General features: G+C 45.2%; 1 protein-coding gene across 2 annotated transcripts in view; it reads right to left on the bottom strand.

Moving 5' to 3' along the window:
• The window catches only part of RHOQ (ras homolog family member Q), a 38856-nt gene that overhangs the window by 4113 nt on the left and 20854 nt on the right, over positions 1-13889 (bottom strand). The window contains exons 3-4 of one of the 2 annotated variants that reach the window (XM_077749296.1): positions 2848-3012; positions 2423-2518 (exon numbers count right to left, since the gene is read on the bottom strand). In XM_077749296.1, coding sequence (XP_077605422.1) covers positions 2423-2518; positions 2848-3012 — 261 coding nt within the window. The remainder of the gene's footprint in view (positions 1-2422; positions 2519-2847; positions 3013-13889) is intronic. The other variant, XM_077749297.1, reaches the window with a different exon arrangement.

The following is a 13889-nucleotide window of genomic DNA, read 5'->3' as shown; positions in this document are numbered from 1 at the left end:
CTGGAGAAAACGGGAAGGGAGGTGGGGGGACGAGACCAGGCAAGGTCTCACTGAGAACGTGATACTTGAGCAGAGACCTGAAAACAGTGAGAACATAATGTTCCATAGGGAAGAACAGCCCAGGCAGAGGGAGGAGCGAAACTACAAAGATCCTGAAGTACAAGCCTTTGGGGGCACAGCAAGGAGGCCATGTGCTTAGACGACAGGCGGAGACGCAGCAGGGGCCTGGAGGCCACGGTAAGGACTGGCCTCTGGGAATGAACTGGGGGGCAGTTCTGAGCAGGCCTCGTAAAGACTCACTCAGGCTGTTGTGTTGAGAACAGACTGCCATGGGGTCACAGACAGAAGCAGAAAGGTGAGTCAGAAAGCTGTTCCAGTAATCCAAGCCAGAGATGGAGGGGCCTGGCCAGACTGTTAGAGGAGGGGACGGTGAGGAGGCTTTGGGTGCTGGATGTAGAACAGGTTTGGCTGCAGGGATGCCTGTACGGGAGGAGAGAGAGCAAAGTCCAGTGTGTCCTCAAGGTGTTTGGGTGTAGTAACTGGGAGGACAGGCACGGCGGATAAAATCAGGAATTCTGTTTTGGAGGACGTGCTAACTTTGCAGATGCTTAGCCACCTGGACGGACCAGTGACCAGCTGGATCGCCAGGTCGGGTGGAGGGAAGAGGGCGGGCTGGAGATGGAAATTTGGGCATCTTCCGTAGCGAACTTCTCAAACCACAGGACCGACAGCAACCCACCTAGGCCTAGTGAGGGTGGCTGCAGAAGAAAGGCTGTCCCAGAAGCCGTTGCTCTCGGGCCCCCGGCAATGCAGGGACAAGACGACACGGGGAGGAGAGGCCATCGCCAGGGGTGAAAGCCAGGAGAGAGCGTGGGAGGAGGCCAGGTGAAAGTGTTTCAAGAAGGACCCAGCTGTCCTAAATGCGGCCAACAGGCCTCCAGGTGAGAACCTAGTGTTTTGCAACCACTTAAACTACATAATGAATATAAACACCTCACCAGATGTGTTAGTAGAAATTTTTAATCGAAGCGGGGTTTGTTTTGCCATTATAAACAATGCATCTCTTTAAGCACATCCGTAATACATTTTTGAAGATAAATTCCTACATGTGGAATGCCTGATCGGAAGTGTGCATGACCTGAAAGCTTTTGCATATTGTCAAGATTGCCTTTAGTCAACCACTAGTGGACAAGAGAGTGCCCGTCTCCTTGCACCCCTGGAACAGTCGCTGTTCTAATTCTCTTCCATCTGTTTTATTAGGGGAAATTGAACTTATATTTGCCTACTAAGGACTTTGAACATAGTTTCTATCTTCAATTGCAATCTGTATTTTTGGGCATACTTTCCACTGACGTTTAGTCCATTTTTTCTACTGGGGCACGTATGTCTTTTTCTGATTAATTTCTATGAAAGGAACTCCTGTCTATACTAAGTATTTAAACCCATTTTTCAGCCATATATGTCAAGTTTATTTGATGACTTTCACTTTTATTTCTGGCATTTGATATATTGACTTTTTACATAGTTAAATTACCAATAATTTCATTTACCACTTTGACCTCTAAGACACTTAGAAATTGTTCCTCTCCCTGAGATTACAAAATGGAACACATGGAATTTCTACACCGATTTGTCAGGGAAGCTGTCTTTTTGTTTTAGGAAAAACTGTCCTCCAAAAAGTTTTCTTGCTTTCTTCTGCCTCCTGACAGTACATTTAAAAAGACCTTATTAGATTCTGTTTCCACGAAAGGCTTAGTAAAGTCACAGCTAAAAAAAATAGAATCCAATTATGTTAGGGCCAAATAGAGAAAAAAGTAAGCCTAGTTTCGGGACGGGAAGAATAGGAGTTACAAGTTATTATGTGCAAAGCAGCCGTATACTTTTTAGAATGCTAATATTCTCTATCTTTCATAAAAGGGTGGAAGAAAATTCAACACACTTCTTTTCAAACCCAGTCATATTTTTTTTGCCTTTAACTGCAGATTTAAACTCATCCTATGCCACTCCATGCGTCTTAACCGAAGACAAAGCCTGTGTTGGCACAGTACAAACGATTAAGTGATTAGAAAGGGCTTCTTCTGATTCCTCTTTCTACACGTGACTTACTAGGAAAATATGCTGGCAGCGTTGTGCGGGTGTGAGAGCCTGGGCTTGCAGCCGGGCCTTCCCTGCAATCCAGCTCCGCCATTTATTTGCTATGGGACCTGACAAGTTCTCTGACATCGCCATGCCCCCGTTTTCCCTTCTGTAAATAGGGAACTAGTCAGACCTACCCGAGGAGGTGCAAGGATTCCATGAGATAACGCATGTAGAGCACTCAGCACAGTGCCTGGCATACAGCAAATGCATAATCAATGTTAGCTTCTATTATTACCTAAGCTTGTCTTACATTCATTTTTAAATTCTGTGAAGGTTCTATTACCTCTTTTGCTAGTTTCTGTCCTTGTTCCACACAAATGGGTTTTTCTTTCATATCATTCAGTCTTGCTAAAGTTTTGGGGTCATCTCGGAGATCAATCTAATCAAGAAAGGTCAATAATGTCCCATAATGTTACAACTCTTAAAAGATAAATTAAAGCATGTAGTCCCATTCAATCCCCACGTACCAGAAAGAGAGTAAACAAGAGAACTTCACTTTTAAAACCCCGACTAGTATGACTGCTTTCCTTTGGCACTACTTTTCCCCAAATCCTTATTTTTGTATAAAATATAGAGTGTTATCATTATAACTTGCAACTGAGATTCAACGTGCATATCATTTGCTAACCTTTGGTTCCATTTGAGAATAACCCCACAAAATATACCAGAGAGACTCTTCTTCAGCGGGTAAAATCAAAGCAGACATACCTGAGTTCCTATTAATAAAAAGGGTACATTTGGTGCGTATTCCTTAAGTTCTGGTACCCACTCCTCTTTCACATTTTGAAACGAGGCTGGATTTACCACAGAGAAGCATATAAGGAAGACGTCAGTCATTGGATAAGATAAAGGCCTCAGACGATCATAGTCTTCCTAAGGAAGAGAGAAAAACCTCATTATTCCCATTTCTTTAGTTTCTCAGGTATGTAAGATCACGCGGTCAAAGCAGCAAAATCCGGAGAATTCCACCAACAGGAAGTATGACACTCCGCATAATACAAGGCAATTTCATTTGATTTTGTTATTCTTCCTTTTGAGGTTACCAGTGGGCTAAGGATGTGACAGTATCATCAACAACTACAACCAAACTTGGAGGAAATCTGTTGTGACTACTAAACTAGAAACGTTTCAGACTGAAAGCTTGCACCAAGAATTGATTAAAGCTAGACGTTGTCCGAGTATTCTGACTGCTAATGACTAACATATGCTGAATGTGTACCGTGTGTCAGGACGTGGTCCGGACGCTCTCCCCTCCGTTACTCATTTCATCCTAGTAACAACCATATGACAGAAGTACGATACCCCTGTTCTCCAGAGGAGTAAAAGGAGGCACGGAAGTTAACTCTCCTGTGGAAGGAGCTACGGCCAGAGGAACGGAGATGGGATTCGAACCCTGGCGGTTTTACTCAGAAAGCTATGCCTTAACCACTACGGATCTTCACCGAGACCTTCAATCTTTGCTTTCCCTCTTTATATAGTTCTCTTAATTACACGTGAGTGCGGGGTGTAAATTTAAAGATAGAAACATAGAAAGTAAATGCACAAAACTCCCCCTTTCCTCTTCCATTTCTATTCCCTTCCCCCCGTGTAGGTGTTTTTGTGGGTACCATTCTGGTTCTTCTCGCATGCATGTGTCAGCCCACAACTGTCCGTATTCAAACATCTGTAGACAGAAGAGATCAAGCAGCATCCTTCAGCATCTCCTGGAGATCTTTCCAAATGAGAATACATTAGACTGCTATATGATTTCATTTATCTATTTATTTAGTTAATTTATTTATTTAATTAAAAAATTTTTTTAATGTTTATTTATTTTTGAGAGTGAGAGAGAGACAGGGCGTGAGCAAGGGAGGGTCAGAGAGACAGGGAGACGCAGAATCTGAAGCAGGCTCCAGGCTCTGAGCTGTCAGCACAGAGCCCAGTACGGGGTTTGAACTCATGAACTGCAAGATCATGACCTGAGCTGAAGCTGGATGCTTAACAGGCTGAGCCACCCAGGCGCCCCTTATTTATTTTATTTTAGAGAGAGTGAGCATGTTCATGTGCACAGATGTGGGGGAGGGGCAAAGGGGGAGAGGGAGAGAGAGAAAGAGAGAGAGAAAATCTTAAATCGGCACAGAGCCCAATGCAGAGCTCTATCCCACGACCCTGGGATCATGACCTGAGCCGAAATCAAGAGTCTGGATGCTCAACCGACTGAGCTACTCAGGCGCCGCTAGACTGCTGTAAAATTTTAACCTGCCGCTTCGACTTCCACAGAAGGGCTGCCCTATCGATGGCTGTTTTAGTATCTCTCTATCACAAAAGGCAGAGGATCCTGTTTTGCTTACACTACTCCCTATGACACAAATATTCTGCTTATTTACATTCTGGTGAGAGAGCAGTCAGAACCCTATTTTTGTCGTAGTTAGATTCTCATCTGGTTTCAGGGAAAACTATCCTTGACCTCGGCCACCACCCTTCACAACTAAAACGGCACAAACACGGAGCTGAAGTTGTATTAAAAACGCTTTCCACGCAGAGTTCACCAATACATTTCCCTTGCAGGACAACTCTCTTTCCATGTGATCTTCCAACGTTTTTCTTAATATAAGGTTCCACGCAAGCGTGTTAATGTCTCCAATTCTTGACGTTGCAGTTAACCCTTCAGTTTTCCTGTGACCCTTTCAAAAAGCACGCCGCCAGTCTGGAGCCCGGGGAGGGGGCAGTGGAAGGTTTCTCAGGTATCGGCTATTAATTACAAGACAAGAGGAGAAATGCCATCCCCCATCTTCTTTACCCTTCATTTTTACACCAGGGGGCCTCTAATTGGTTTTGAATAGAACAGTGCTCTGGCATTACGAATGGCGTTAATTAATGAAGATATCAGGCAGAGTGGGTGTGAAACACATTGTACCCCAGCTGGTTACTTTAAGAGGGCTACTACAGGGCCGCCTGGGTGGCTCAGCTGGTTAAGCGTCCAACTTCGGCTCAGGTCACGATTTCGTGGTTTGTGAGTTCGAGCCCCGTGACGGGCTCTGTGCTGACAGCTCAGAGCCTGGAGCCTGCTTCAGATTCTGTGTCTCCTTCTCTCTCTGCCCCTCCCCAGCTCATGCTCTGTCTCTCTCTCTCAAAAATAAACATTAAAAACTTTTTTAAAAATTAAAAAAAAAGAGGACTACTATGAAAAATGCAACACGTTTTTACAAAGCAGTTTGAATGTTAAACAGTAGAATGGGTGTGTGAAATAAATATACTTTCTGCTCTGCTGCCTATATAACCACAGGTTGTTGTATGATGGGAAGTAGGACAGCATTACTCTGAGCATCCTACCTCGCACTCTAGGATGCTGAGCAAACATGGGCTCAGCACGGTCAGGGAGTAGATGGGTGGGTACTCTTGTTAAAAGTCTCTCCTTGGGGCACCTGGGTGGCTCAGTCGGTTAAGCGTCCAACTCTTGATTTCTGCTCAGGTCATGATCTCACTGTTTGCGAGATAGAGCCCCACATCCGGCTCTGCCTGCCCTGCTTAGGCTTCTCTCTCTCTGCCCCTCCCCTGCTCATGCTCGTTCTCTCTCTCTCTCTCTCAAAATAAATACGTAAACATTAAAAAAAAAATCTCTCTTCATACACAGATATCCAGTTTTCCCAGAACGATAAATGAGGATACCATCTCATAGGATTCTGAGGAATAAATGAAATAATGCAACTAAAGCACTCGGCACGGTGCCAGGCACATGCGAGAACTCTTCCGAGGCTGCAACATCAATCCTTCATCCCACGGGAAGCCAAGTCGCCTTTGCCTCTGCACATCCACGCCAGGTCCCCTCCGTCTCACACAGGGGCTGGTTTCACATCACAGAGAAGAAACTCTTTTGTGAGAAAGAACATTTTCTCCGCTGGCATCAAAATACACAAATCCAACTAAGGTCTCCTGAGGACAGTATAATTTTCAGATCAATGAAAGAGAATGCTATCTTATCACTGTACTAATTAGTCATTTTGGAACTCAAGAGACTTAAGACTATTTTAAATGTAACCCAAAAGAAAGAAGAAAGAAAGTCAAATTATATTTTTTAATGAAACATTTTTATTTTTCAAGCAAATTGACCTCATCAGGGAAAGAGAATGTGCACTCTTTCTCCAGAAGGGGATTACAAGAAATAAAGAGTAAGTGAATGCCAAGTTCTTTAGAAATGCTTAATACCATTAATGCAAACATTCTACGGAACACAGGTCTGCTGTACAGATTCCTTTCGTAACCACAACAAATACTGACTCTCACCAAGGAGAGACACACAGACATATAGGAAGGAAATTAGCCTAATCATTTCTGAACAGACACCTGTTAAATTGCAGATTTTGTTGGAATTATTAAAGTGTGATAGATTGAGGTTATTAAAAAAAAAAAGGCTAGTATGCTTAGAACTCCTTGGAAGGCAATGTTACTTCTTATGTGTGAACTATTGAAAATGAACTTCTGCCTCTAATCTGCAAGCTAAATAATTGGCAGTTCTTATAAGAAGACCTTTCTGCTTCCATTCAGCATGAGTAATTAGAAGTCCAATAATAGACGGCAAATTAAAAAAAATAAATTATCCCCTATGAATGCTGGACCCTGAATCACCATATGAAATTGTATATTATGTCCACTGAGCAGCAGCTTTTTTTTTTTTCTTAAGTAGGCTCCACGCCCAGCACTGAGCCCAATGTGGGGCTCGAACTCACAATCCTGAGGTTCAAGACCCTGACTGAGACCAAGAGTTGGAAGCTTAACTGGCTGAACCAACCCAGCATCCCTGCCACTGTGCAGTATCTTGAGTGAACTTAATGTGCAATGAAGATTTGGATTGGGGGATCAATAAGCTGAAGCACACAGAATTTTTCATTTCCAGCTGTACATCTGAAATTTGGCAACACAAAGGAAGTTGAATGTGGAACAGCAGCCCTTACTTAAAAGGTTTTTTTAAATCTTTATTTATTTTTGAGACAGAGAGAGAGGGAGACAAAAAATCTGAGCAGGATCCAGGTTCTGAGCTGTCAGCACAGGGCCCGACGCGGGGCTCAAACTCAAGAAACACAAGTTCGTGACCTGAACCGAAGTGGGACACTTAATCGGCTGGGGCACTCACGCGCCCCACAGCCCTTACTTTTAAATAGCCACTTAACCTAAGTCAGAACTCCTCAGAGCTGGTTCTCCGGTGTCCTCCTAATTAACCAATCAATTGTATTTAAACCAATCAATTTAAAAAGGTAGATATTTAAGTATCTCCTCATGGAAACTGGAACATTCTCAGGAATAGAGAAAAGCATATTAAAAACGATTACCTTAACATCAAAACCACGAGAAACAATGGTGAGTTCAGTCAACAGGATTGTTGGATTACTTAGTGAAGTCTTTTACTTCTTACCCAACTGGCAAGGTAACCCAAACTATCAATTTTTTTTTTTAATTTATTTCTAGGAGAGAGAGAGAGTGTGAGCAGGGGAGGGTCAGAGAGAGAGGGAGTCACAGACTCTGAAACAGGCTCCAGGCTCTGAGCTGGCAGTCAGCACAGAGCCCGACGCGGGGCTCGAACCCACGAACCGTGAGATCATGACCTAAGCGAAAGTCGGACGCTTAACCGACTAAGCCACCCAGGCGCCCCCAAACTATCAATTTTTTAAAAGTGTGTCCTGATAGCTTCATAAATAAGCTCTCTCCATTCTTGTCAAGAGTCTGCTCCATGGTGATGACAACCTCAACCCTTGAGAACTATCGTACTTTTACAACCTGGCTGGAATCCGCGACAAGAAGAGACAAGAAATGGGCTCGAGAGGAAACAAGAGGTCTTTATGTGTGACAGAGAATGGCGGCCAGTGCCTCCTCGTAGGGAGGCCTCTCTTCACATACAGCGCAGCCGACGGTGCCCTGAGCGCTCCTAGTTCCGCGCCACCTCTGTCCCCTTCCTGGGGACCTGGGTGCTCCCTCCCACTTTTGTGAATTCTGTGTAAAATGCATGTTTTTAGGATGTGTGTGCCTATTTGAAATGCGTATCTAAAACATATAGCTTAAGCAAAACCACTCACAGTGGACAGCGCAGTCCTTGCCACGTTTTGTGGCACACTGGTCATTTCAAATCAATCAGCAGAGATTCATTGAGCCCATACCATTGCAACATGGGAGATGTTCCAAAGATACGTACACGCAAAGAAAGGAAACAACTGTACTGTCTGGAGCCTGTAGTTTCGTTGAGAATCAATCAGGATGTATGCATATAAAAGATAGTCATGGGTGCCTGGCTAGCTCAGTCAGTAAAGCGTGTGACTCTTGATCTCGGGATTGTGAGTTTGAACCCCGTGTTGAGTGTACAGATTATTTAAAAATCAAATCACTTTTTAAATGTNATGCTCAACCCACTGAACCACCCAGGCGTCCCTAAAAATAAAATCTTAAAAAAAAAAAAAAAAAGATAGTCATACACAATGAAAGAAATGTAAATTAGAGTAGATTGAATATATAAATACTTCATCCGAGATACATTAAAAGGCACCTACTATGTGCCCCAAATGGTGCCAACATCAGGGAAATTAAGGAAAGAGAAGATTCGGATCATAGCTGATTTGTAAAACACCGTGTAAACATGTAGAAAACTCTCTCTTCAGATATCTGTACGTCCAAAAAAAGGCACTGAGCAGACCTCAAGGCCACAGCCTAGAAGAAGATACTGCAGTGCTGGTGTGACCACGCGCAGAAGTTTAGCTTTGAGGAGGAAGAGTGGGTAGGTGGGGAGAGACACAAACATTTCTAACAGCTTCTGCCCAGAGGCAGTTCCTGGTAAGGGAGTCAAACGTACGCCAACACTTCATCACAAGTCAGAATGGGGTAAACGCCAAGAGTTACGGTAATTAGGCAATGCTAAGACAAGACTTACAAGGGGCAGCATCCGAGTAGCGCCTTACCAAATGGAAAGGACTGGCACATATATGACCTGGCCACGTGGCCTTGGTCAGCTCATTTCTTAGAGGCTTAGTTTCTCTGTCCCCAAAATGGGAGAATGTCAGTGACAAATGCTTGGAAGGTTATGAAGTGCTCCAACAATGTGACATACTGCCAACGAGGCCAGGAGGTTACTTCCACTTAGGGAACACTCATTGGTCAAAACCTACGAGAGTTTTCCTCTGTAACGTCCTAGGTTGAGAAAAAGCGAGACCACAGCAGAAGAATTCTTTAACAAGACAGGCCCCAGGTGTCAAAAGTCTAGAATAGCTTCTGACTGCTTTAAGAGAGAGATGAAATGTGAGGCGAGCAGGTAAGAATGCCCCTTACAACCGGTGGCTTACAGAACATGAAGGAGTAACTCAGTCACTTCCAAAGTGCACGGCAGCAATCTCCATCCAACCATCTGTTTCTAGTAAGAAGCCCAAGATAGGTATCAGGCAAGGCTCCTGAAACCCTCCAGCCCCCAAAGGGTGCCCAGAGGCCACAAGCACTCCAGCCAGCTTCAGAAGATGAAAAGTGTTTTGTCTTCAATCCAACTTACAAACACTCCCGCAGCAATTCTCGGTGCTAGCGGCCTGTGAAGGCCTGTGAAGCCTCGGCCTCTCTGTGTAGTTCTCTGGTCACCTTCGAGTTCATTTTGCATTTAACTCTGTGAAATGAAAGTATCACTTTTCACCCCCTTAAAAATAGCTCTGCTTTTCGAGGAAGCCGGGCTGGGTCCCTTTGGGGAGCGTTTGCTTAAGTTTAGTTCAACAAGCATCAGTGAGGAGTTTATTGAATTTGCCCACCCCCTCCGTGGATTAAAGAGAATTGAGGGAGGAGGAAGAATTTTGTCAAAGGGCTATACATTCCTAGCAGATCACTGTTTTCCAAAAGCTTTCCAAATATTTGGCTTTATGGTTATTATTATTATTATTTAATCTTTAATTTGTTGTGAAATGCTATTTCTGGATCACTGGCCTGAGTAGCTGTGGGTAAAAAAAAAAAAAAAAAATTCTTAAAACTGAAGGTTTAGCTTCTAACTTTTGGTGACAGTCATCTTCATGTATTTTGATTCAAAAGAAGTCCGTCTTCCAATTAACTTAACAATGATTTGAGAGCTAGTGAGCTGGCTCTTTGGCTTCTGTTCCATCACTATGTTCCTTCTAACCACCTGACTGATCCTAAGTCCTGTTGGGATGAGCTGGAGAAAAAGAAGAGAAAATGAGACGAAATGAGACGTGGGGCGTCAGCACGACAGCGCCCTAGGGAACCGGCCGGTTATGACCAGCACTTCTTATGACCAGCACTTCCTCGTCTCCAGAAGGAGAGGCCCGAGCTAGAGGGCCATGTCACGTGGTTAGAAATGCCCAACTCACACTCTTCACCCTTGTGAGCAGCCCTAGGAACAGATTTCGTGTGGGAGGAGGTTTCAACTACCGGCTCAGAATCAAGCATTAGGATTCTGTTTTATCGGCGCTGACCCCACAAGGCCGAGAGGATCAAGACTTAGCTAAATATGGCCCTCAGGCAAGCTTCATTTCCCCATCTGTGAAGGGAGAGTAAATATAGCATACACATGTTAAGATAAATGAGAGAGCTGGTCAAGTGTTTTGAGCTCTTCAACAGACAGGCCTGACTTTCCAAAAAAAGACAAACCACAACCTCAGAGCCACTGCGATTTCTTGTGTGCACCGTGAGATGACTTCCCTTGTTGTAAAGGATTTAGGGCCGAAATGCTACATCATTTGCAGCTGTAATTACAAGTCTCTTTGGCTAAAACAGAAGTCGGCTGGCCTAAGGCGTGCAGCAAGGAGGTAAACGTCAGGTCACACTTCCATGCAGTGTCCCCCTTTTCTCATTTTCTCAGCACAAAGTTCATACTGGTGGAGTATTTGTTCATTCATTTATTCCCCTGAGTATCTGCCAGCGAGGCGCCAAGCACCGTACACGCTACAGTGAAAGACAGACATTTGCCCTCGTGAAATCACAGTAGAGCAGAGTAGAGGCAAGTGCCTCTCCACTGGGCAGTACTGTCCGTGTCGGGGTATTTTGGAGATGCGGGGGATGTGTCTGATCGTCAACACGAGTGGGGGAACTCTGCAGGTATTAGGGATGGCAGTCCGCGTGCTACATAACTTGTATTATGAGAAGCGCTCCTGGGTCCCACGTGATTGGTGAGCATACCGCCAGGTGTGCTGCTGAATATGAAAAACCCTTTTATGATAACCTGAATCTGGGACCTAATTCTGTTGCATATAAAAAGCAGAAAGTATTTGTTGTGCGGCTTTAATGAATTTTCTAGGAAGGTAATTTCAGGGTAAATTGAAGGAGAAAGGTAGGCTGTACTTTATTTTGTTCAAAACATTACAGGAGCTGCTTATCATTGTAGAAAACTGCACACCACCGGCAGTATCCCTCTTAGCGTGGAAGCGCCAATAAAACACAATTACATCAGTCAACATGTATAGCTGTGCGTTCATGGTAATTCCACCTATAGGGGTAGGCTTCTGACAAGTTCATTGTGACTTGTGGAGTACTCAGCCCTCAGAACTTAGGAATTTAATATGGAAATAAATATTTTTATTATGAATCACTTCCCTTTTATTCTCCTTCATATTTCATGATGTTACACTGATCCAAAATTATACGTAGAGAGAGGTTATACCTCCTGCAGATTTCATTTGGGGATAAGGATAGGAGACATATTTGTTATAAAAAGGAGAGATGGGCCTGATACAGTGCATTTAACAAGATGAGACAGAAGTGACATGAAATGCAAATCGGGAGAGTTGCTATGAGGGACAAGAGCCAGGTACTAGGAGAGAGAATAGCCAGGAAGACCAGAGTCAGTTGGAAAGTCGTCTTGGAGGAAGTGACACCTAGCCTGAGATCTGTAGGACACTTTAAGGAACCATACACAGGCCAGTATGTGCAAAAGCCCTGAGGCAGAAACGTCCCGGCAGAGGCAGACGCTGAGGGACCTGGGAAAAGGCCAGAATGGCAGACAAGGCAGGGTAGGAGCGGTAGTCATCCTGGATCATTAGAGCCTCCTGCAGTGGAAAGTCATTGAAAGGTTCACGAATGTCAGGGAGGTCTCTGGACAAATCCAAGGTTTAGCTCATGGAGCTGGATGGATGGACAATGTCTTTTACAGGAAGGAGGCCTGTGGGTGGAGAAGCACAGCAAGGAGGAAACTCAAGAGACCGATGCTGGACGCGTTAAGCTTGAGATGTCAAGTACATGGTCAGAGAAGTGTATCTGGAGGAGCCCTCTGCCTTCTGAATTCCAGACCCAGCTCTGAATGCTTCCCTTTGGTGGAATCAGAAGCATCTCAAATGCAACATTTCTGCACTGTACGTATTTCTTCCCCTTCAAATCTGCAACCCCTCCTGTGTTCGCCATCTCGGTAAAAGATATCACCACCCACTCTGACCCGAGCCGGTCCCCAATACCTGGCAAGACAGTTCCTTGCCCAGCTGCTCACTGCCCTTCCCCTCCCAGACTTCCTTGCCTGGGTGGCTCCTACTCATCTTCCCGGCTTTGGTCAAAAAGATCTCTGTATCCAACCCTTCTCTGAGCCCACAATTCAGATTATGAGTCCACTGCTCTGGATTTCCCGCACCCTGGGCCTCTCCTGCCGTCTCACTTCTTACAGTGTAACAGCACTGCCTCTCTTCTCATCTGTACCCTCCACAGACTGCCTGAGGCAGCGGACAATTCAAAGCCTGGCTTATAGCAGTCGCTTACTAAATTCTTGTTGAACTGAACGAGGGTGGTGTGTGGGAAGGTGAAGTCCGAAAGGTACACTGCAGCCGGCTCCCGGCTGGCCTGCGCTGGGCTTGCTACGAAGCTGGAGAAGGCAGATCAAGTGTCTCAATTCTCCAGGCTAACTTCTTACATCGCCGTCACTGCTTTCAACCAAGAGTCAAACTGGCTCCTGCAATTCGGGGCTATTTTTCTATGTTGCATCAATGGGTCCAACCCACCCACCTGAATAATGGGAGCTCTAAAGAGTAGAGCCTCGGACTGAGGCACTCACAGCATTTTTAGTTCCTGCTACTGTTCTTGACCACTGCCCTTCTCATTGCCTTGACATTTACCTTACCTAGGTAAGGAGGCTATTGTGGACTGTCTACCCAGCATCCTTCTCCTACTTCCTCCTTTCCCAAACCAGTGGAGTTTAGACCCATCTTTCCTCTACCCAGACACATGCCTCCAGGGACTCTGACTGCATACTTAGCTAAAAGAATTCCTGGTGGGGTAAGCCAATCATGGAGTTTCATTCCCCACCGTCTGGTCAAAGCCATTGGTTCCTGGCGGGCACCCCCCCTACATAGTCCAATCAGAATCAAGTAGCCTCTGGATTTTCCAAGGGGCTTGTTGCCTGCCCCTGCGCTATCATCATTGGGTCTTGGATGGGCACGTGACCTACGGACTCCAATCAGAATGAAGTATTCCTGAGATTATCCAAGGTAGCTACCCTCCTCCTCTTCTCTCTCTCTCCCTCCTCCCACTCTGTAAGGATTTGCCACTCATGGCCCCCATCTCTGCAGCTCATGGAGACTGTATGGGGATCCCCCCCCACATCAGCCAGTGCTGTGGTCCCTCTATCACACTGGAGTAGGTGTTACCCCAGGACGCGCTACACAGAGGGAGGCATATGTGAGTACCAGGACCGACACTTCCACGGAGCAGCCCTCAGCATCGGGACGGGGGCTACAGGTGACTGGGGCGTCTCATGGGAGGGACTGTGGGGGACCACACATGGATCACAAGACAGCCAACACACAACTGGGATTATGGAAGGG

This window comes from Crocuta crocuta, unplaced genomic scaffold, assembly GCF_008692635.1.
Source record: "Crocuta crocuta isolate KB4526 unplaced genomic scaffold, BGI_CrCroc_1.0 scaffold118, whole genome shotgun sequence".
NCBI classification, from domain to species: domain Eukaryota; kingdom Metazoa; phylum Chordata; class Mammalia; order Carnivora; family Hyaenidae; genus Crocuta; species Crocuta crocuta.
Note: the sequence above shows the minus strand (reverse complement) of the source record. Positions and strands in the feature narration are given on the sequence as shown.